Source organism: Oreochromis niloticus, linkage group LG11 (assembly GCF_001858045.2).
Source record: "Oreochromis niloticus isolate F11D_XX linkage group LG11, O_niloticus_UMD_NMBU, whole genome shotgun sequence".
Taxonomy (NCBI): Eukaryota; Metazoa; Chordata; class Actinopteri; order Cichliformes; family Cichlidae; genus Oreochromis; species Oreochromis niloticus.
This window is the reverse complement of record NC_031976.2, coordinates 22,466,050-22,488,853: the sequence shown is the minus strand read 5'-3', so window position 1 is coordinate 22,488,853 and position 22,804 is coordinate 22,466,050. Positions and strand designations below refer to the sequence as shown.

Here is a 22,804-nt window from a genome sequence, read left to right as displayed (position 1 = left end):
GAGGTAAGAGGAGCGATAGCTGTAAGCTGATGTGATAAGGTGTATGGAAGTCGGGTGTAAGACTTCAAGAGGGATGCAGGTGCTCTAAAAACAGGGAAGACTGCAGGGCAGCATGTGATGTGTGCTAAGAGGTGCGTAGCAGTAAAGGTCAGTGCTTGATGAGCTTAGGCCTAATGAAACAAGTTACATTTATGGTTAATAAAAACAGAAGTAAAACAAGGAAAGGAAAAAAAATCAAACAACTATAAGCAGTGGAGCAGAGAAGCAGCAAGGAAGAGGTGGGGATCTAGAAGAGGAGGAGGAGGAGGGGTGGCGGTTAAAGTCCAAACACACCTGAGGGAAAACAAGGGGGAAGAGGTTAAGCTCTGACATGTTATTAAAAAAACAGGATAGAGAAAGACAACGGGAGACAACCAGGGCAAAATGAGCGGATGAGGAGGATAGTCAGAGATGGGAAAAGAGAATAGTCGGTCCTTGGAGATCAAAAGGGGGGAAGGAGGGTTAGAGAAGAAAAGCAAAGGATGATATTTTGGTGAAATCAGTGCCTGGAGAGATAAGAGATGTTTGTGAGAGAAGGGTTTGGATGATTGAGTGGGGCTGGGAAGAAAGAGAGAAAAAAATATTAAAGCTAGACAGAAGTGACACGGGATGAGCGCTCTGCTGCAAATGCTGAGGTAAGGTGGGATGAAATCGACAGGGTTTTTAAGGGGTTACTGGGAAACTGGAGAGAGAAGGAAGTGGAGAGAGGAAGTAGAATCTGGAAGCAGGAAGTGAGAGAAAGAAGGTGAGGGCAAATACCAAACAAGAAGTGAAGTGTTTAGAATAAATGAGGAAACCAAAAATAAAACTACAGCTTGAAAAAAAGAGACAAAGCAGAATTGAAGGGCAAAAAAGAGAAAGACAACTCTTTCATGCAATAGGAGGGGGGTGTCAGGGAAACAGACTGAAAGCACATTTTGAGAATTGCGCCTTCATTGAATTTTGAACTGTAATGGCTTGGCAAAACAATCCTGCCTGTATGCCAATAAACCTCCAGTGAATTAGGCAGGGAATGAGAGTGACAGAGGAGGAGGAGGAGGAGGAGGGAGACAGAGGGTGGAAGACAGAGATTGGGAGACTTAATTGAGAAGGAAGGATGAAATCAGCTGTTAAAAAAAGACACACAATATCTAAAGATAGGAAATGAGGATGAGAAACACAAAACAGACAAAAAGAGCGAGATGAGGACAGAAGGAGCAGAAGAAACACTGACAAAGCAGAAGCTGGAAGAGGAATGGGACAAACGAAAGACAGCGAGAGAGCTGAGCTGAAATTGACCCAGACCTGCATGGGGCCATCTACAATGTGGAAGACATTATCATAAATGTAGCGCAGAGAAAGAGACAGAGAGAGAGAGAGAGAGAGAGAGAAGAGAGCACGCAATGCAAACACACAAAACATCACTAGCCAATCACGAGCATTTATTAGCCCCCGCAACAGAGAAAAGCTAAAACAAGGGAGCTGTCATGAAAAGCAAGGTTAAAAAGCAAGCTCTCCGTATAGGCAACTCGCCGCAGGCGGTATGTTAGATTAACAGTGACACCAGCTGAGTGGAGCCTAAGGAATCCAATACACATGCACACACTTACAGACACAAATACACACGCGCGCACACACACGCAGAGCTGCAGTAGCCATTCTGGGACATTAGCGATGACATTGAGACCCAGACTAAACCGAGCCAACGGTAAGCAGAGTCTGCGGCCAGGAAGACGTGCAGCAGGAGGGATGTACGACTGAATGAGTGGTAGCCATACAGAGATGGAGGTGAAAAGCAAAGCGGCAGAGGAGACTGAGCTTGTCTCCAGGCAAAGAAGCACAGGAGGGGAGGCAGAGAGGGAGAAAGGGAGCTTTGAAGGGGAGGTGGGGTAGGCATAAGAACACGGACATTAGTAACGAATCTGAACAGGAGGATCATGGGGGTTAAAAAGGGGGCTTAAGAGAGGTTGGTGGTATAAAAAATGTGAGTGAAAGACAGCGTGATGAAAGTGGATGTATGAAAGAAGGTAAGAAGGGGCGAGCATACAGTACAAAGGAATGAAATGTGTCAGAAGTACAAAGCAAAACCGCAAATCATCCTGGTCAAGATTAATAAATCGAAGAAAATTTGAAACATAAGCTTTAGCATTGATTGATTTTCTTGTAATATTTGGATATTTTAAGTTAAAGCCAGTTTAGGTTTAAACCAAAATAAAGAGAGTGAGAGTTACATAATGGGAAGCAATTGTGTAGCATCAGCTTGTTAATGAATGAATTATGAATTAGAAAAAGGAAAAAAGAAAATCGGTTACGGTCATTTTCTTCCAACAAGCAGCTGCACACTAACTGATCGCTCATTACAAACTCATTCTGTGCAGCTAAATATTGTTTTTTTAAGAAGATAAACAGTCCTTTTTTTTTTTTGTTTTTTTTACAACCCAGTTTCTATTCATACAGTAACGAGTATGACAGGCTGAAATCACCAAAAAAGAACACGACATAAGACATTTGTCCACTTTTTTAACCTTAAAGCTTCTTAAAAGGAAAACGGGTGAAAACTGTACGATAAGTGCTGGATTTCTTCAGCGCTCCGCGCCACCACAGAACATACGATGCCACACAAAAGCCAGTCGGTAAAGTCAGACCGACTCGTGGTTTTTCATTGTACCGCTGAACTCTTTATGCTTTGGCAAGATGGGAGGGGAAGAGAAGAACAGAGGGATAGAGGAGAGAGGGGAGAGAGAGACGTGAAGGGACAGAGGGAGAGGTGAAGAAGGAAGGAAAAAGCTGGGAAGCCACCTGTCAGAAAGGGGGCCCCCCAATGATAGTCGCAGCACTTCCTCCCCTTTCCTCCCCCTCTCCCTCCTCCCTCCCCCCTGTCTCACCTGCGCCTCGTTCTCCTTCAGCAGCCTGCGTGTGCGTGCCCCCCAGGGTCGTCGGTCACGTTCAGGATCACCACGCTCTTCTTCTCCCATCCAATGAACGAGCCGTCCGTTAGGCCCTCCACCACTGACAGGAAATCCTGGTAGCCGTGGTGGCGCGTGGACACCACGGAAAAGGAAGTCCAGTCGTACTCCTCCAACACCTCAAAGATGACTTCTAATTGGAGTGCGGTAGAGGAGCTGAACTGGAGAAAGACGGAACCTGATTCCTGATTTGGGGAAGATAGTGGCAGATGTGGTTAAAAATCTCACTGTGAAATTCCCCCTCTGTGTCTAAACTGTAGCTGCACTAGCATGAGTAACTAACAAACAACATTTTCACAAAAAGAACTACAATGCCCTGGACTGCTCCATCTTTATGCACAACATCGTGGCATCACGGGGCTTGTAGTTGTTACAGAGCAGCAGCAATCGCGCCGCCGCAGGGCTAAAACAGCTTGGATTGTTGCACGAATTCTCCTATGACATCCAGAAGGGAGTGTTTCTAAAAAGTCTGTGCAGGAGGTGGGAGGGAATGAGGATTAGGCAAGGGTACAGCTTCAAAGGAAGTTCATCAAAGTGCTACAATTTAATTCCTCAAGAGTAAATGGTTAAAACAGTTATTTGTAAGCACAAATGCACTGCTTTTTATTTCTTTTTCCCCCTGTTTGGTGATGAAATTTGGCACTAGTTTTCTCTGATGCATACACAATCATGTAATTCAAAAAAAATGTACAGTCTGCACACACATATGCACACACATCCTTACTCACTGACATACACACTCGTGTCTGCTCACTGCTTCCCTCCCAGAAACATCACAGGCATAGCAATAGCCCCAGTTGGTGCCATTTACAGATCAAACACTGTAAAGTTTCTGCAGATCAGTGACCCTGACCTTCAGCTTGCCCTCCATCCCGCAGGCACTTCCCTGGCACCTTTTCTTCACAAACAGGATGTGCAAAGTTGTGACATTGTTGTTATGGGGATATGAGCAGTTTTCCCTTTATAGTCCATTAAAAATCCGAGATGCTTCAGTGTGCAACACATCATACTAAGATTGTTTTACCTGCTTTTTCTCACAATTGCAGCTACACAATCTGGGACACTGGTCTCTTTTATATATATTTTTTTAATTCTCTCCTCACTTTATCTCACACACACTCAAGTCGCAAACACCTCCTCACCCACCCCAATTACAACCTCCCTCCTCCTACCTGTGGCATCCTCCCCAGCCCCGCTCCCCCTCCTACAGCCACTATGGGCAGTCCTGTTTGTGCAGAGACAAACTCCAGCATGGGGGCCAAAGGTCCCCAAGCTGTGCGAGGGGGCCTCTCCTCTTCATAAACCAGACCCTGCAGGGGCCGCGCCGCCAACAGCTCACACAGCTGGGACAGTACTGTCTTAGGACTACTGTCATTCACCTGCGAGATGAAGATAGACAGAGAGAAAAAGAGAGTGGGTCAGTGTGTCTTGACTTTGCCTTACTCACAAAGAAGGTGTCTGTAGTATTCATGGCATGTCTGGCTCCTCATACAAGTTGTGGTCAAGGAGCAGAGCTCCCTGCTCATTCAGCAGGGCCTATACACACAGCAGCAATGTGCTGCCTATTCAGCTAAAATAATGAGTGATTATGAATAATGGATCGTCATTGTTATTCCCCTCCTTCAAGTAAGGCTGAACAAGCACTAGATAGAGGAGACAGTGTCTAACCTGTAGCCAGATGACGTTAGCAGAGCCCCACTGGGTGACCACGCTCTCCCCCAGGGAGCCGTACACCCGGCCAAAGCCGGGATAGAGCACCCTTCCCCCAGGCCCTGCCACCGCCGCCTCCGCCTGCACTGTCGCACCGGCGTGGATCACGGCGATGTTGAAGTTCATCATGGCCCCTGCATCACGCTCCCGCGGACTCGGCCGGAGCAGGAGGTGGGGGGAGGCGTCCACCAGACCTGCCCACTCTGCCAGGACCAATAGGAGAGAGAGAGTAGGTATGGCGACCATGGCAACCTGCCGAGGGGGGGAGGCAGATATATATCGCACTAAGAGAGGGTGCCTGAAAGAAAGAGAGACAGCAAGGAGAAGAAAAAAAGGAGGTGAAGAAGAAGAAGGAAAAAAGCAAGAGCAAAGAGATTAAGTTAGACTTTTCTATCATGCCCAATACAGAGGACATCAAATCAAATTAGAGAATAAAGAACAACTGAAGAAAAAGAAGAGGGCAAGAAGGACACACAAAGTAAGAGTTGTAGAAGAGAGAACGGGGGGAAGAAAAAGAGTGAGCAAGTGATCAGAGACTGCGTACAGTCGACTGGGAAACAAATTCTGAATCCAATCATGAGGTATTGAAAGTTAGTTTTGGCTGGAGAAAATACTGGACGAAAGATGCAGGATAAGAAAAAAAAACAATGAAGGATGGGAAGGAAAGGAAGACAGAAGATGAAATGGGTGCTATTTAGGCTGCAGGCTGAGGAGGAACAATAAGAGGAAAAATAGAAACTGGCCGTTAGAGAAAAGGCGGGTGAGAGGGAGAGAGAGTTAATAGCAGACAGAGACAAAGATTGGGGCGTAGGTGGTTATTGTGCTGCATGAATGATAACAACAATTAAGATAACTGTAAACACACTCGCCCTCACGCGCAACCGCGTCCACACGCATACACAAGCATGCGAGCGTTTGAAGCCACGCAAACATTCCTGAGATAAATTCATAGCAGCACTGTGCCTGTAGAGCACCTTAATGATAGAGAGATATGAGGGTTAATGCAGTATGCACGACTGTACGCGCACGCATCCACGCAAACAGCCACACAGAAAGATAATGACTACCTGGGAGATAGCAGGGTTAATATGTGCACACACGCACACTCTCACAAAAAAAAAAGAAAAAACACAGCAAATCATTTTCAATTTACTCCTGGTGCCAGCTGCCCTCCCTCCCTCCCTCCCTCCCTCCCTCCTCCCTCCATCCCTTTCCCCACGTCCTCCTCACTTTCGGCCCACTCTCTCGTGCTCTGCCGTTTTCATATTCCCCGTCTCTTCTCCCAGTTTTTCATGGTTTCAGGTACCAGGCACAGTTGCATTGATTAGCAGGGGCCTTCTGACATAATATTCTCTCTAAAGTAACTCTCCCTCTCTGTGCCTCTGTTTGCCCTTTCCTCCCCTCTATGTTGTTCGCTCTGTCTTCATCCGACTCGCCTCTCTTTGTCACAGTCTGCTGATTCTTTGACCCTGATCAGTCTTTTGGATAAAAAAAGACAGCAGTGAAGAAAAAGAAGGACTGGAGGAATGAAAGATAGGGAGCAGCCACAAGAGAGAGCTGTGCAATGAATAGGAATGAAAAGTACTGTAAATATTCGGAGCATATGACTTAGGATGTACTGAGCGAGAGACTGTGTGGAGGAGCAGGCCACACGGTGGCGGGGGAGAGGGGAGGACGAAGGGGGTGGGGAGGTTGGAGGTGGTGTAAAATATGACAGGGGAGAGCAGCAGGAAAAGAAATATTGATCACTGGGATGTGTATACGTGTTTGGCCTAGGCGAATGTACTGCCAAACCTCCTGTTTTGAGTGACAGGGTGTCTGTGGTGGGGAAGTAGAGAGAAAAAGGAAGAATGAGAAAGAGAGAGAGTGAGCAGTGGGATGAGAGGATGAATAAGGCAGGCTGATAGAAACGGGTAAGAAAAAGAGATGGAGATGTGGAGAGGTAGGGGGAGACAAACTTGTTAGTAGAAGAAAGGGAAAAGGAGAAGCTAATAATGAAGAGGAGAGGTAGGAAAACAGGGCTTTGTTGGGTTTCCTCTTTTTTTGGTTTGGTTTCTGTGTTTTTGAGGTAAGGAAGCTGCGGTAGGAAAGGACATACGGAGACGGGGAGAAAGGTAGAAAATGACAAAGCCAGAGATGGAACTGCAGGAATACAGTACATCATTTCATTTGGAGAAGATGTATTCTACGGTGCCAAGCTCACAGCCATTAACTGTTAGGGCTGTCACCGTATTTCAGTCTCACGAGGTGTTTACGTTGCACTGCACAACCAGCGTGTGCTATTCCACCTTCGGTGAGCCTCGGTGGAAGCGCGAACAGCCCATTACTATATACAGCATCCACATTTCTTACAGCGCACTCTGCCCGTTATCAAAAGTGCAAACTGCAACATCTCACTGGGGCGTGCTTCAATAAAGTTAATTATAAATAAATCCTCATCTAAATATATCTTACTATAAGTTCATTATTTTCCTCCGATCTGTGAAATTTTGCAGACTGAATAAAAAAGCAGGCTTACATTTAACACACACGCGAGGAATGAAAAGGAGTGGGAGAGAACGGGTGAGAGATTACAGTTTCATTTGATTTTCTACCGTAAATTAATCTTTAGTTAAAATGCTTTTTATTCTCTTGCATTTTAGTATGCGCCCCCCCACCCCTCTAACTTTAAAAACCATCCTCTTCAGTCCCCTGGAGCTTCCTCCAGACGAGCGCTGGATACTCCAAATGTACTTGGCAAGAGGCTGCCCACAATCCAGGGATTGCTTTACGTGGGATCACTTAATCAAAAGGTGTATAGATTTCTGTTTCTTGCTGAAAGTCATTCAAGGCAAGGAATCTATTATTGTAGAGTCATTTCTTACACACGTGTGCATTATTAGGTGAACTGCCTGGACCTTCTATATCATCTGCAGATGCAATAAATATGTAACAGATTGATCTCTTGAAAGGAAAATCTGAATTTATGGAAAAGTGCTTCCTTTGATTGTTTTTTTTTTTAATCTAACCAAAACTTTAAATTCATCATGGCCCCTCAATCATTATAAGCTCTCTAAATCATTACATCAGCCCCTCCATTAAAACTATGTGCACTGTGCAGTGCTGATCTCTCCGTTTGTCAATCAATCTTGTAATAAGCCGCTTACTGTAGCTACAGTTTAATTATTATTATTTTTTCTGCTGAGGCTGTTTAGTTTGTCTTTTTAAACAAAGAAAGTGGCATTTACAGCACCATAGAAAGCCAGCGTACATGCCAGTGACTCTTAGAAGCAAACTAAAAACACCTTCAGGAATATTTACCGGGTACTTAAGAGCAGAGCATATTCTTAGGCCGACAGAGACAGCTAATCAAGAAGATGAGAGAGAAAACATTCACACAGGCAAGCCAGTCTCGTCTTTCTCTTCCAAAATTGCCAGCCAGTACTTCACAATCAAAACACATCTTATCATATTTCTGCTTAAACATTTGATTTACTCTGCATAATGCGCTCGCTGCCATTCCAAATCATTACTTATAGGAATTAATGGCGAGTGTATGTGCAGCTTATGCGAAAACTCTCTCCCTGGTCTGTGAAATATCAAAATAGGTTTGCAGCTTTGTGCAGCTGAAGGCAAATCAGCTTTGAAGGTACAGTACATCCTTCTATAAAGGAGAACAGCGAAGCCTATATTACTCCTGCCAAAGCTAAAGGGACCAAAAAAACTTGTATAGCCTCTGAACACAAAAATGAAATTGATTCTCGGTGTCAGTGCGATGGTAGGGAAACAATCACAATGTTTAAGATCACCTACTCCCCCTTCTGCTGTATGCTCGAGCGCCTGCGGTGACTGTAGAAGAGCACGTCCTGAGAGAGGTGGGGAGCTCTTGGGTAGATGTCAGTTGCTGGCATCCACACTTCTCTGAGCCCCTTTCACACTGAACTCCAATGGAGGCAGCGTGCCAGACCTCGCGCTGCATCGGATCTGCTGGGAAACGTGAGCGGGGATGGGAGTTTGAGTAGTCTGGAGTTTGTGCAGTGTGGAGTTGCGGAAGTGCGGTGTTCAGCGTTGTGTTTAGCCCACAATGAGGCTCTGCTGCTTCATTCCTTGCTGTCACGCAGAGTAATGGACCTGCTCTCAGCTGCCTGTGGCACGAGCTGCACTGAATCAGCTTAGGCCATTTTCCACAGCCAACACGCACAAAAAAAACATATCTGAAATATATGCAATCTAATAAATACTGTGCTATACTCTATTAGAAGAGATTGCAGCTTCTCGCTCTAAGTGCCTAGGTTAAGAAACCCACATTCATGAAGATGAAGACTCAATTCATCTCCTTTTTTTTCATTTGTCCACATTTAAGCCCGACAGTGTGCTTGAGAAAACGGCTATGTGTAGCCTCGATAATTTTCTTTGGTACATAGCTGTACTGTACTAAAAGATAAGATAAAGTGCCAGCACAGTGTGGTGTCCATAGTGTGCATATATGTGAGTGTATCAATGTGTGTGTGTGTGTTGTGGGGGATAATATGGCAGTGTGTGGGAGCGGAGGAATGAAGAGAAGAGTGCAGCTGGAGCTCAATGCTCCTCGTGTTAATTGGCCCATACTTCAATCACAGCCACTGGAGTGTGTCCTCTCTGACGGAACAGATCCTCTCTCCCTCTCTTTCCCCCCTTCCCAATATCGCACCCACTCTCTCTCTCTTTTTCCCTTCCTCCCTCCCTCTCTGTCCTGCTGCACTTGTTCATCCACTCACTCACGCACTCTCACTTAACACACACACACACAGGCACATTTGCAGACACACTCCCTCACTCAGTCTGTCTCACTAAGTCACTTTGGATTTTTTGGTGTTTTACTCATTCATTCATCCTCTCATCCATTCATTCATTCAGTCTCTCTATCACCTCACTCTGCAGCATGCCACTGTAACCGACTCTCCTGCCCCTCTCTCCTTTCCCTCTGTTTTCCTCTATCGCTCCCCATTCTTTCCCTTCACGCACGTCTTTGTCCTGCGCTTCTTTCACTCTCTGCTTCCTCCCCTCCCTTCCTCACTTACTTCCTCTCTCTCATTTCTCTCCCTGTCCCTATCGCTCTCTTTCTCTTTGATCCCTGTCGAGTAGAAGAGCCACCAGGCAGGCGAGCGGCTCTTGTTCCCATTGTGCATAGTGTGCAGAGTGATCGACAAGAAGCGCAGCGTGCAGCAGTAGGGCGTACAGTGCTCTGTGTGTTTCTACTGCATGGCTGTAAACAGCAGTAGTAAAGCTTGCTGCAGCCACAGCTGCCCTGCTTGGACTTGCAGAGCTGTGGCTATCATAAGCCATTCAAGGAAAAAAAAAAATCACACAGGCATCTATCAGCTCAGCAGGTCCTCAAAGAGGAAAGACAAATCACAATATGTTGCTTCTGTTATGAAACAGCTTTGCATATGGATTGTTTAAATTTAAGGTTAGGTGATATAGAAGATGTGAAATATATCGAGTTTGCCTCTTTATCAAATAAAAAGAAACTCTTCGATATTAAGTCTCAAGGCCGCCGCTCTACTTTGTCTTCCCACAAAATGCAAATTTATATACTGTATATGATATTATTTCATATAAGCTGCAATACTATGTGAGATGGGAAAGCGAAATCTCTCCTTGGCTCTTCATGCCAAACATTTGTTTCTGGCAGGTAGTCTCCACATGTCCTTTTCATATTTCGTAACCCTTTGGAAGAACAAAATGAAACAGTCACCTTGACATCTCACTTTGATGTTTCTTCACAGCAAGACGGCATTTTATTCTGACATTTCAAGCTTCCATGTGGTCGTACAAAATGCACCTCACTCCGAGGTTCAGAGGATCTTGCCTTTAATTCAAGCTTCTTTTTTTTTTTAATGTTTCGGATTAAACTCTCCTGCCAAGAGACAGTGTCAATTAATTGGGCTCCACTTCTGTACATTGAGGGGATAACTTTCATTACTTGAATGGGAGGACACTCCTTGTTTCTCGTCCCTCTATGGATTGATGGAAATGAGATGAAGCTGACCTTGGACCCTGCCTCAGTGTTGCACTAACAATTCGCTGACCTCGTTTTTTAACAAAAAGGAAAATGTCTTAGTCTTACCCTCTGTGGTTTCTGGCACACCAGACACACAAAGCAGTGACGGGAAAATCACATCCATTACGGATGATCATTATTGAAATATTTGACATTATCCACATCTCATCTTTCTAACTCGCAGCATTCAGGACAGAGTGTATAATTACCTAAGTGGAGAATGCCTTTTGATTTTGCTTATTATGAACCTGCACATGCCGGGTAATTGCCGTAATGCTCAGAAAAAAATGAACTCACGTAACCTGAGAGGAAAAATCAGCTGATAAAATTCATGGCCTTTAATTTTTCTCTGTAATAAAGCCTAGGCATCTTAAATTATCCACACGCTCTTGCTTTCCCCCTCTCTCTCTGTGGTTTTGTGTGTGTGCTTGAGTGTGTGTGTGTGTGTGTGTTTTATAAGTCAAGCTACAGGCACATAAATCTGTTTACATGGTCATATTTTGAAGATCCTGCCTCACTTTTGGGGATAAAAAGCATGTCCTCCTAACATAAATCCTTAGTTTAAGAATTATGTTTTGTCCAAGTAGTACTTGGGTTTAGGTTAAGGGTACATGTACAGCAAATAAGTCAGTGCTATGTCCTAAGAAGTGATGAAAACACAACTATCTTGTGTGTGTGTGTGTGTGTGTGTGTGTGTTATCTTTCAACCCCCTGTCATTCATTTAATCCTCGGGGCATTTCAAGCTCACACACAGAGTGCTTTGAGCTGCACAGTCTGCATAAACAAAATCAATTTGTGTATGAATGATGAACAGAAATATTCTCTATTCTCTATTTTATCTTCTCCCTCCCTCAAACTCACAACCAACACATCCATTCAGTAAACATCGGCAACAAATGATCTACTACTCTCATGAGTTTTCAGACATAAATATCAGCGAGGTCATAAACTTTCATGTGGAAAGGCCAGCGTCTGGGGAGCTTGCAGCTGGAATTCATACCTTACAAAGCATTATTTCAATAAGCCTAAATGGCCTATACTAGCTTTACTTGAATGAATGAAAAATGGTTTTGCAGGGAGACTACACAGCTTATATGTCCAGTGCTAACGCTGGTAAAAGGAGCAAGGGTATTTAATTTTCCCAACACAAAAGACAGCAAAGGACTGCAGCGCTGGTGCCTGGCCCTCCCCTTCTTTTCCCAGGTTGACTATGATATCACATAATTTACTCCTTCTAATGTACATATAAATTGTTTTCTGTAGTTCCCCCCCCCCTCCTCAAATCTCTTAAGATGTACTTACAACGCACAGCCTGGGGGATTATCTTATTACGTTTGTTTTAAAAAGGAATAAATTCTCACTGCACAACCTGCATCCAGAAACTCCGAGGGCTTTCGGTCTAGGGAAAATAGCTTCAATATTAGACAACTATCAATGCATCTAATAATAAAAATGCATTCATACTGAGCATTTACATAACATACTGTACATTCATGAATGAAATGCTTGACTGATTGATGTTTTTAACAAGCACTGAGACTGAAATTAGGAACAAAATGGATGAAGGAGTCACAGCATACGTGATGAGGCAGTCGAAATAAGCCTCGGAATATTCACCATTTAGCGGCATCGCATTAAAGCATTGAACAAATACCACGTTTTTAAGGATTGAAGTTAAACAGATTATTTTCCCACTCTAACTCGAACCAGTAGTCGCAAAGCCACACTGTTGCTTTGCTTCCATTAATTCCCTCATTGATTGGCCAGACGCTGGGATCACCTAGCCAGATCTAAATCAGTCACTAATTAAAAGAGCAAGATGAAAAGCAGCCGACACAGCAGCCCTTCAGGACCTGTAAGGTGAAACATTCTTTAACAACTACAAACTAGGAAGCTGCTCAAGACTCACAGCAGAAAAAAGCACCTGGCTCTGCATAGTAATGATTCACAATCTTATTCTGGGGATAAACAGATTAAACCGGTGTGGGAAACCTTCACTGATAACTATTGTGTCTTTGTACAAGGTCACACACAGGCAGGTGCCAACGCACACAGTTGCACAAGCAGGCGAGCGTGCTCAAGGTTTGCACGTACGGGTGAATGTGTATAGCTCGTCTGTGACACTTACACAGGCGCCCGAATGTTCAGGAAAATTTAAACTGAGAGAAATATTAAGCTCGTCTCATTCCAAGGAAGGTGCCACATGTTGCTGAATCAAGCTGGATTCCTTCTGCTTGAATTTGAAGCCGCGTAACAATATTGGATGCAGGTCTGAGTTGCATTCACAGCACATCTGGCTCCACCCGCGCTCATAACCAAAGGTGTTAGCAACACTTCTGTCAGCCTATCCTCTAAACATTGGTGGATCAGGAAATGTACTCCGACGCAGACAGTGCAAACCTAACCAGCCAGGGGAGAAGAATATAAAGATCGAGACCGGCGAACGTTTTTCAGGGTCTGATTTATAGCTTCAGTGGGAAATCTATGCCGTAACCTATGACGTAACCGCAAACCCCTCTGAACCCAACACCGGAATCCATCCATCTATCCCTTCTCTTCCGCTTATCCTTATCATGGTCACAGGGGGCCTGGAGCCTATCCCAGCTGCCACTGGGCGAGAGGCAAGGTACACCCTGGACAGATCACCGGTCTGTCGCAACTCAGATAGACCCACATCCATTCACACCTGCATTCCAACCTATGACCAATTTAGAATCACCAATTAACCAAACCCCACTAACTGCATGTCTTTGCACTGTGGGAGGAAGCCGGAGTACCCGAAGAGAACCCACACAAACACGCGGACAACATGCAAACTCCACATAGAAGGGCCTCGGCCAAATGGTGGACTCACTCAAGATCTTCTTGCTGTGAGGCAACACTGCTAACCACCGTGCCCAACTACACATCAGGTTGGTGATTGGTCTGTTCACCCACACCAACCACAATAAATTCCCAGCATTTTATTTTTTTTATATTGGTTTGTACCGCATATGAAACAACAGGACACAAACACGCAGTAATTAACACAAAATGCAACAGCACAAGCATAAATACTGGCAATGACACTTTACGCAGTTTAGGTCGGAGGCTCTACAAAAGTTACTGCCTACCTACCGCAGAAGTCTAAATCAGGCCTCAGGATGATTTTCAATAATAAGAGATGGTGAGAGGTTAGTGAAGGGGATGTCAGAGCCACGCTGTGTTCTCTTCACCCTCGGAGTTCACTAATGCTATGATGTTTGTTTCACAGCAACAAATATGAAATGTCTGTCTTCTCCCATTTTTTTTAAAGTCCTGACATATGAAGCTGTGGTATCTCATCAGAGATGTGCTCAGTAGGCTGAGATGGCCACAGCTCTTTCAGTAGATTTCATATTATCTTTTACAGAATGCAATTATAAGCAGTGAGAAAACGGTTCATGTCATGAGATATCAAAAATTTCTGACAGCTGTGCTTTTGCTACTAGAGGAGAAAAATAACCCAAGAAGGGGAAAAAAGCAAAGCCCGGCTATCACTGAAGTGGGCTCTCCATCCAAAAACCTCCCTGTGGTTGCTTTGGTCTCTGCCACAGCCACCCATCATGTGCACAGTGCAACTTGTCTGCAACCACTCACCAAGCAGGTAAAGCTTGCAAAAGTGAAAGTCGTCCCTTATTGCTGCAACCAACATATTTCAAAAGGCGCAACTTTGACTTAGAAAGCAAACAGTCTTCATTTGCAGTTTACATCTCGCTTTTCAAAAGCACTCGATGAGTAGTTTGGAAGTCAGCTCAGACTTTGCAAAGTACGAGCAACCTGCAAGTGAGCAAAGCGATCGCAGTGAGGTTTTCTGTGGTGCACCATATTCTTCTTTCTGACCAGTTTCACCTAGCGACTGGGCGTGTGGCTTTAGCAATCGATTTCACAGTGACTGCCATCAGCTTTCAGCAATTATTCACCAAGGAGGAATATATATCAGGGAATATACATTTTTCCTTAGTGATCTGTGTGACTCTCAAGGCCTGTGTGACGGGGCCTAATTTACATGTAACTAAATAACACCATTAACCCACAACAATAAACTTTCAGCCAATATCATGCAGGTTTTTATCATGCCAGCAAAACACAACTGAATGATGGGACACGTTCTGGCACATCCCACTGATGCTTGATCAGATATGAATTTGGAGAGTTTGGAGGTCATGTTAGTGCCTTGGGCTCTTCAACATGTTCCTCACAACAATCCTGACCAGTCTGAGTGCCAGATATATAAATGTGTTGCACCGGCACAAACTGAGTTTTGGCGTAAAAAGAAGCACTCTCTGGATTATAAAGAGAGCGCAGTGACAAGATTGTGTGTAACAGGTGGAAACTCAGAGGTTTGTGTGAATGACCCTAATTGCACCAATAGTTAAAGCTTATTTTTGGCGGTTGGTATTGAAATTAATTGACCGCACCTCTGTTTAGAAAACAGGACAACATTTGTGAATAACCTGTAAAGCTAACCACATCTATCAGTGCTATTTGGGGATTGCGCTATGTTGCCCAATTTAGTAACTCTGACCCTTAGTGTTGTGGCAGAACACTTTATCCTTCTGGAGGAGGCCACTGCCACTGGGGAGTGTGCTCGGTCTTCAACACCCTCTAGGTGTTAAAACAGCATTCACGTGAAAGTGTGTTTTATCACAAGAAAAAGAAAAACTAGTCTTAATGTGATTCATCTGGTCTGAGTGGAAAAGTTCTAATAAAAATCGCATTACCCACTTTTTCCACCATTATGGCAAGACTACAGCAGTAACAGTGTACTAACATATGACTGATGATTCAACTTTGTCGACTCAGTGATAATACTGAGTCAAATTAAAAGGTACACGACAGCATAACAGTGAACACTGATCCACACACATGCTCACAAAAACTAGTTTGTCTTCACAAAGTGACATTGCCCCGGACAGTTCATGATAGGAGCTGCAAACAGCTGACTTAATATTTGGGTATAGATGACATGGAGTATATAGTGCCAAGAATTGATTTCCTTTCCATCTCCTACACTGCTCCGTGCAAAATGTGTGAACAAGTGTCTCTCTTTTCCCAAAGCTGCAGTCTTTTATAGAGTATATGCCACAGTTAACCACGGGACAGATCACATAACAATCGCCCTGATGAGTCCGAACAAGGGTAGCTTAAGGACACGGTCGTTTATTGGCTCATTTGACACATCAGATTCAAATTGCAATTATATAATTGAAAAGAAGGCATTCGGTCCTAATTACCTTTTTAAGAGATAGACTAAAGAGGAATTCGATGTGAGACAATATTCGGGAGGAATAATGAAAAATCGCAACCTGAAATGAAAACAAATTAATTGTAATCCTGAGTTAGGCTAACAGCATCTGTGCACGTTGTACATTTCATTCTTTTCAGTGTCAAAACAAACAAACAAAAAAAAAAAAGCAGGAGAGAGTCTGTAGAACTGTCTCAAATCACAAGGCCGGTTTTAGAAGCTGGAGCTATTTATGCAGAGATGAGGCACATTAAAACAGCACAGCTACATCAAACTATCTTCATCAGAGCCTTTTCTCCATCTCTGCGCTGACATTCCCTCTTCCTTCCTTGTCTTCCCCTCCTTGTTGTACTGTAGATAACACACTGTGCAAATTCCACTCAGGTGCAAACACACATATTTGCATTTGCAGCAGCTGTATGGTTGGCACCTGTTTATGGAGGAATTTCACATTCAAACTTAATATAAAAATAGTGCAAAGCTATTTTTATATGAAGTGATAAGACAATAAAACAAGTTTGACTTCGCACCTGGGACCTGCACCTTGTAAATCGCACACTGTACAAAGTCTACTATAAATGCCAGCTCCTGAGTTCTTTGAGAGGAGAATGACATTGGGTTTTAACAAAGCTCGCTCCGCATGCAGTTCGGGGAAGACTCACAGATCCGAAGGCATGACACAATAGCTCGGGATGACTTGAGACATGGACTGCAGACACAGCCTAACGTAGTTTTTTATAAATGCCCCCATTTCCTCTTTTTAATAACCACTTATGCTGTCATTTCCTGCCCCATCCATCATCATGAAGGACCGCACCACATTGCTGCAAAACGCTGCGCTCCGCAAAACATTCCTGCACAACTCTTTATCTTCTTTCATTACTTTTCTTCATCCTGCCTTTCTTCTTTGTGTCTGTCAGTGTGTGTGTGTGTGTCTCAATGCAGTGTGCATACAAGTGTATATATACAGTACAGTGTATAAGTGTGCGCATCTCGTGGCCAAGGTCCTCTCTCATCCAAAACTGTGTGTTTGTGTCTGTTTGAGTGCCAGTATTCCTTTTGTGTGTATTTCTGGGTATGCTTTGGTATGTGTGTGTGTGTGCGCGTGTGCGTCTGACTGCATACCCATGGGTCTCTCCCTGAATGTACTTTTTGAGAGTTTGTGTGCCTGTGTATTGCATGCAGCCATGTGAAGCTGTGTGCCTGCTTTCTGCCTCCAGACTTGTATTCCCAAAACAAGCCGCGGGGCTCTGGCTGAGGTTTGTGTGTGTGCATGCCTGCTTGAGCGTGTGCACACACCTGTTAGACAACACTGTGCAAGGAGTGCACGCTAAATTGTCCCTCACTTTTGTGTGTGTCTGTGTGATTTTGTTTATCAGTGTGTCTGTCAGCCAGCCTGTCCACCTGTCCATTTGATTCTACTTCCCATCTGTTTGTTAGGTGACTATACAGGTGATATAGTCCAGGTATTTGAATGCACCTCTGAAGTCACTCTACTAAAATGACACAATTATGTACCTCTATCAGCATAAAGGATTTGATACTGTACTACTGTATTGGATTTTCCAATTATTTTAAATCATATTGAAAGCTATATTTGCACCACTTCCATCAACAGCTACTAATTCATTCACAGCTTTATCCAAATGCCTTATTCTGGGAGATGTCGCTCTCTAAAACATAGTGAACCAGTGCAACCAGATGATTTTGTGTTTTTCCTCGCGCTTGTCACAGTCAAGTGCATCACAATGTTACTGGTATATCTAATTACTAGTAGATTGGTTGAGTTGCCACTGATAGCTTGGCTGCTGTAACAGAGCTAATCAGCAGAAATTTGAGGTACCTGCGCTTTTTACCAAAAGGGTTGTTTTGTTAAATCTGACTATCAGACACAGATTAAATTTGAATATATTAGAATCACTACTATACTCCTCTTTTTTCCTGATTTTAACTGGAAATTTAAAAATTTTGCTATAAATAAAGCCATAAATAAGCATCCTCTACTAAATGTACCTATTTGTAGCTTCATTAATGAAGCCTGACTCCTTCATTAACAATTTAGAAACTTCCCTGTCCAGTGTGACGTGTGTTACTGTCTTTAAATACCCAGAATTTCAATGAAGGAAAAAAAGACACTGGACAAGCTGGAGCGAGAGAACATTTAGGATTTTTTTAAAATATGTTTTTGCTTTAAAAGGTCTAAAATGATAGAAATTTTAAAATGTCTTATTATTTGTTTGTGCAGGCAGTTAATTTATTATCTCAGCTATAACTGTGCAAAATTTCACAATGGCACTTCCTGAAAAGATTCAGATTTATTGAATTTACTTTTAGTTGTAAGTCTTGTATTGAGTGGCAGTTTCTTTTTTAAGGCATAACAGAACATCATTTAATTTCTAAACACCTGCATCATTAATAAAAAAAATGTTTTAAGTGATTTTAGGCATTAAAAGCTTGACGACTGTAGTATCCAATTTTACACTTTAGATCAATTTAAACTGTAGAGAAGAGTCAGTTTGATAAATTGTGTTCCCTGCTGATTTCATTGGAGGGCATTCTTTCCTGAAATTATATGGATTTGTTTAATGAGCACCAGTCAGAGGTGTTATCGTAGGAAAATACAGATTTGTCCTTAACGAGTTTGATTTATTTATTGCTGTGAGTAAGCCAAAGAAGGGTTTTCATATGAAAATAGCACAAGACAGTCAAATAATTCATCAAAAAAGGGCATCTCACAGCCCACTCCCAACCACATGTATTAAATTCTGAGCTGCACTGCTGCAGGCCAAAGTGAATATGCAACACGTTTATCAATACAATCCAAAGAAGTGTCCAGAGGAGAAGACTGAGAGAGGAGAGTACAGTAATCGCTCCAAAACAGCGGCCTCTGATCTCGTTAAAGACTAATTGATGTTCCATGCTAACGAGCTTTACCTTAATTAGTGGTATTAAAAAGAACACTGGGCGCCACGTGTGCAGACGCTGGGAGAGAGGTTTGGGTGGGCGGCAGGATTGAGGAAACCATCCACTAACGTTGCATTGAGCAAATGATATAAGGGCAGGCAGGAGGAAGGGGGAAAAGGGAACAGGAAACCTTGCAGCGGAAGTTACAGGTTGCAGGGGTGAGAGTTTTGATGGAAAGGACGGAGGCGATAGGGAACGGGGGACTGGCGGGAGCAGAGACAAGCGAAGCGGGGACTGAGCTAAGCTTGAAGGTTTTCTGTGCCAGAGTCGAAGAATCAATGAGATGAAATTGATGAAGAGCAGGGGCTGAAGAAAACAAGCACACAAATGTTGACTCTATTCCTTCTCCTCATCTCTTCTCATGTGCTTTCCCAACTACGTCCCCCCTCTGAGATTCAATTCCAACCAACCCCTTCTCTTACTCTCCACCTCGTTTTCCTGCCTTCCCAATCTCTCGCCCAGTTCTCCCGCTCACATCCCTCCTCCACCACCCCCCCCTCCCCCTTGTCCTCACACCTCTCATCCTTGTCTTCCTCTCTCTGCCCCTCCACACCTGCTTTCTCTCTCAACCTCGTCCCCTCCCCTCCCCTCCCCTCCTGCCTGCCCCTACTCACAGCTGGTACAGTACAGCTCTCTCTGGGCAACTGTACAACAGATCGTCAGAGAAAGGGGGCTCTACTGACACTGAAGGCAACACTTTACGGGGAACAGTGCAGGCAGCACACTGCTGCAGTATGCCTGTGCGTAGATTTCACAGGGCTTGTGAGGCAAAGTGATAAACTGTACCGAGCACGTCACCTGTGGGTGAAAGAGCTGATTGAAATGGATATCAGCTACAGAATTCAGCTGAGAGAGCGAAGAGGTGGGGTGGGGTGGGGGGGAGACCAAACACCCCTCAGAAATGGGGGAAAACAAACACATTAATTCCAATTTCCATCTGGATAAATGTTGGCCTCACAATGCATTGCCACTCTCAAACACTGCAGCAAATCTGTAATAGAAGCAACACTGTGCCTCTCCATTTTACAGGTCAACAGCATGAGCTTCTCCATTGGTGGTCTCTTTGGTCCAAGGCCTATTTTTTTTTTCTAGAAAATGAGCGATGATGATGATGATGGTGCTGGTGCTGGTTGTGCCTGTAATTCACTCTATTAAAGTACCATAAGGCAAAAACAAAAGTTATTTGGGCACCCAAAGAGGTGCAGAAAATGTACATACAGAGTGAAATCTCTCACATACTTCTTTACGCAGCTGGGCAAAGAAAGAAAAAAAAAAGCAGAGAGAGAGGAAAAAACCGCCTGTTCCAGCTGTCTGAGAATGTTTGAGGCAAGTCAGCCTGTTGGGGGAAGATTCCTCGGTGGCAACAGAGGGATAACTGCGCGCTGCCATACGCCCAAATATTCAGCGTATCGGGATATAAATAGATCAAGAGGCAAAACTGATCGGCAATCTTGCGGGCTTAGCGCTATAGCTGTGCAAGACGAGCGAGCAGACGCGCTCACACACACACACAAACACAAGCACGCACTGACACTGACCACGCAGCCCGACAAAATGAGCATCAACAGATATGATCGCCTCAATTAATACATCCGCAGCAAAGTGAGGGGGAAACTGCAGCCAGCGCCGGTGTTTGAAGACTTAAACGGAACCCAAACTCTGTCTTTATTAATAATGCACAGAAATTTCCTGGCAGACAAAATCATAGCCTAAAGGTTTAGTCCATATGATTAATTGAACTACCGGTAAACTGTGTGTGTGTGCCTGTGCGTGTGTGTCATTAGACTATCTATCCCATCTGCTGTAAGGAACATATGCGTTAAGGTGCTTGTGAGTTCTCAGGCGCAGCAATGACAGAGGGGTCAAAGCCCCGGTGCGCCGGCCGTTTCCACCTCTCCATCCTAACCCGGCCATCCATCCATCCATCTCTCCATCACCGGCGTCCGCACAGATGCCGACACCCGAGCCCGCTATCCCCGTCTCAATGACGCGTAGCACCCTCTCACTGCCCGAGCCGCAATTAATCTAAGCAGCAGCACAGAGTCTGTGTGCGTGGAGTGAAGCAGCGAAAAAAAAGAAAAAGAAAAGATGCCTCCGCATTGCAAATATCATTAAAATAAATGTACTTACTGTTTTTCAGCAGCCTGTCCCCCCTCTTTTCCTGGGTCCCTCCATCCTTTTTCACATCCTTCCTTTTTGAGGTATCCGTTTTGCGGGTGTCCCCCCTCTCACCGCCGCCGCCGCCGCCACACACACACACTCACACACTCACACACACACTCACACACACACAGACACGCGCGCTGTGAAAATATATATCTAAATATATATATGTTCTACATGTATTCAATTTCTCCGATCTCTCTCTTTTCCTCTCCCTCCCTCTCTCCTCTCCTCTCTCTCTCCCTCTCCAGCTCTCCCTCTTTCCCCGATCTTTTGTTAAAATTCAGTATATGCGCCCCGTCACCTAGCAACCGTCAACCTCTCTCTCTCCCCCCTCTCTCTCGATTTCTCCCCCCCTCCCTCCCTCTCTCCATCACTGGCGACACGTGTTGAATGCTAAACTTAGCGGTCCGGAATAAAATTAATAAAGGGATGGACGCTCTATATCTCCCCCCTTTCTCTGCCTTCCCCGTCTCCCTCTTTCACTGTCGCGCGTATCATAATGCAATATAAATATTTACTAGAACCACTCAGCCCTCTCATTGCCCCACCACCACCACCACCATCGCCACCTCCCTTGCGTCCCTCCGCATTTCCCCTCCCTCGCTCCCTCCCTCCCTCCATCCATCCATCACCGGCTGCCTCCCTGCATCCCTCCCTCGCCGTCCTGCCTTTTTTTCCCTCCCTCCTGCCTCCTATCGCCTCTTTCTGCTTCTCCAAGCAAAACGGAGGCGCCACACCAGCGTTTGTGGATCCACATGTGAGTGTCATCCTGCCTGGTGCGTCTTTGCATTGCATGGAGTGTGTGTTTAAATGTGTGTGCGCGCGCGTGCGCAAGCGTGCATGTGAATGAGAAATCTTTACTACAGTAGCATGTCAGTGACCATGTGTGAGCGGCTTGCGGAGGATCAAGAAGCATGCAGTAGGATCATAACACTGCAGCTGAGTGAGGCCTGAGAGCTGAAATTACACATTTATATTAAAGTAACTTTTCACAACCGTTTGCAAAGAGAAATGCAAATGAAACAGTGGGGCATACACTAAATTATTCCCTCTTTTATTTACAGTCCTCTCTCTCCCAAAAATTAATTTGTTAAATGTAGAAGATGGTGTTATCCTCATCTGTGTGTAATCTCAAATCAGCATTAATCAATAGTTAGCCTCAGATCGCTCTGGAAATGATGCTGGGATTGGAGTTTAACCTTTCCTGCAGACTTTGAGATTGTGGGGAAAAAGTGGACATGCATGTAAAAGAAACCACAGAAAGACAGAAAGAGTCTGTTTGTATTGATGTATTTGAGTATTGCAGCTTAGTAAATGAAGGTGCTCCTCGCTTCCATCTAATTGAGCCATCATCAATTTTAAAATGATCTGTGTGCACACAAACTGCAGTTGTGCAGATACAGACTCAGACAAATGTCTAGAGGTGGTGTCTCCTTTATCAGACTTTGAGCAATCAGTCTTAAAGATCCTGCATCACACAGTCATCATCACAAATGTGCATGGAAAAAAGATTTTTTTTGGTAAAGTGTTGTTTTATTATTTCAAGATGTAAGTTACAAAATAATCCAAAAATATTCCAAACAGAAAAATCAATTTTTTGTTAATCACAACATTTTAAAAACGAGAGCGAAAGAAAAATGTTGAGACAGAATCTATTTCCAGAATCTGTGTCGTCATTATAAGCTGCAAAA

At 44.2% G+C, this 22,804-nt stretch overlaps 1 protein-coding gene across 1 annotated transcript in view; it reads right to left on the bottom strand.

Annotated features, from left to right (window-relative positions):
• The window catches only part of grin2db (glutamate receptor, ionotropic, N-methyl D-aspartate 2D, b), a 56,003-nt gene extending 34,564 nt beyond the window's left edge, over positions 1–21,439 (bottom strand). The window contains 5 exon segments of the mRNA XM_013274644.3: positions 2,904–2,941; positions 2,944–3,169; positions 4,157–4,363; positions 4,653–4,992; positions 21,078–21,439. Coding sequence (XP_013130098.2) covers positions 2,904–2,941; positions 2,944–3,169; positions 4,157–4,363; positions 4,653–4,940 — 759 coding nt within the window. The 5' untranslated portion in view covers positions 4,941–4,992; positions 21,078–21,439.
• Between the last annotated feature and the right edge of the window lie 1,365 nt (positions 21,440–22,804).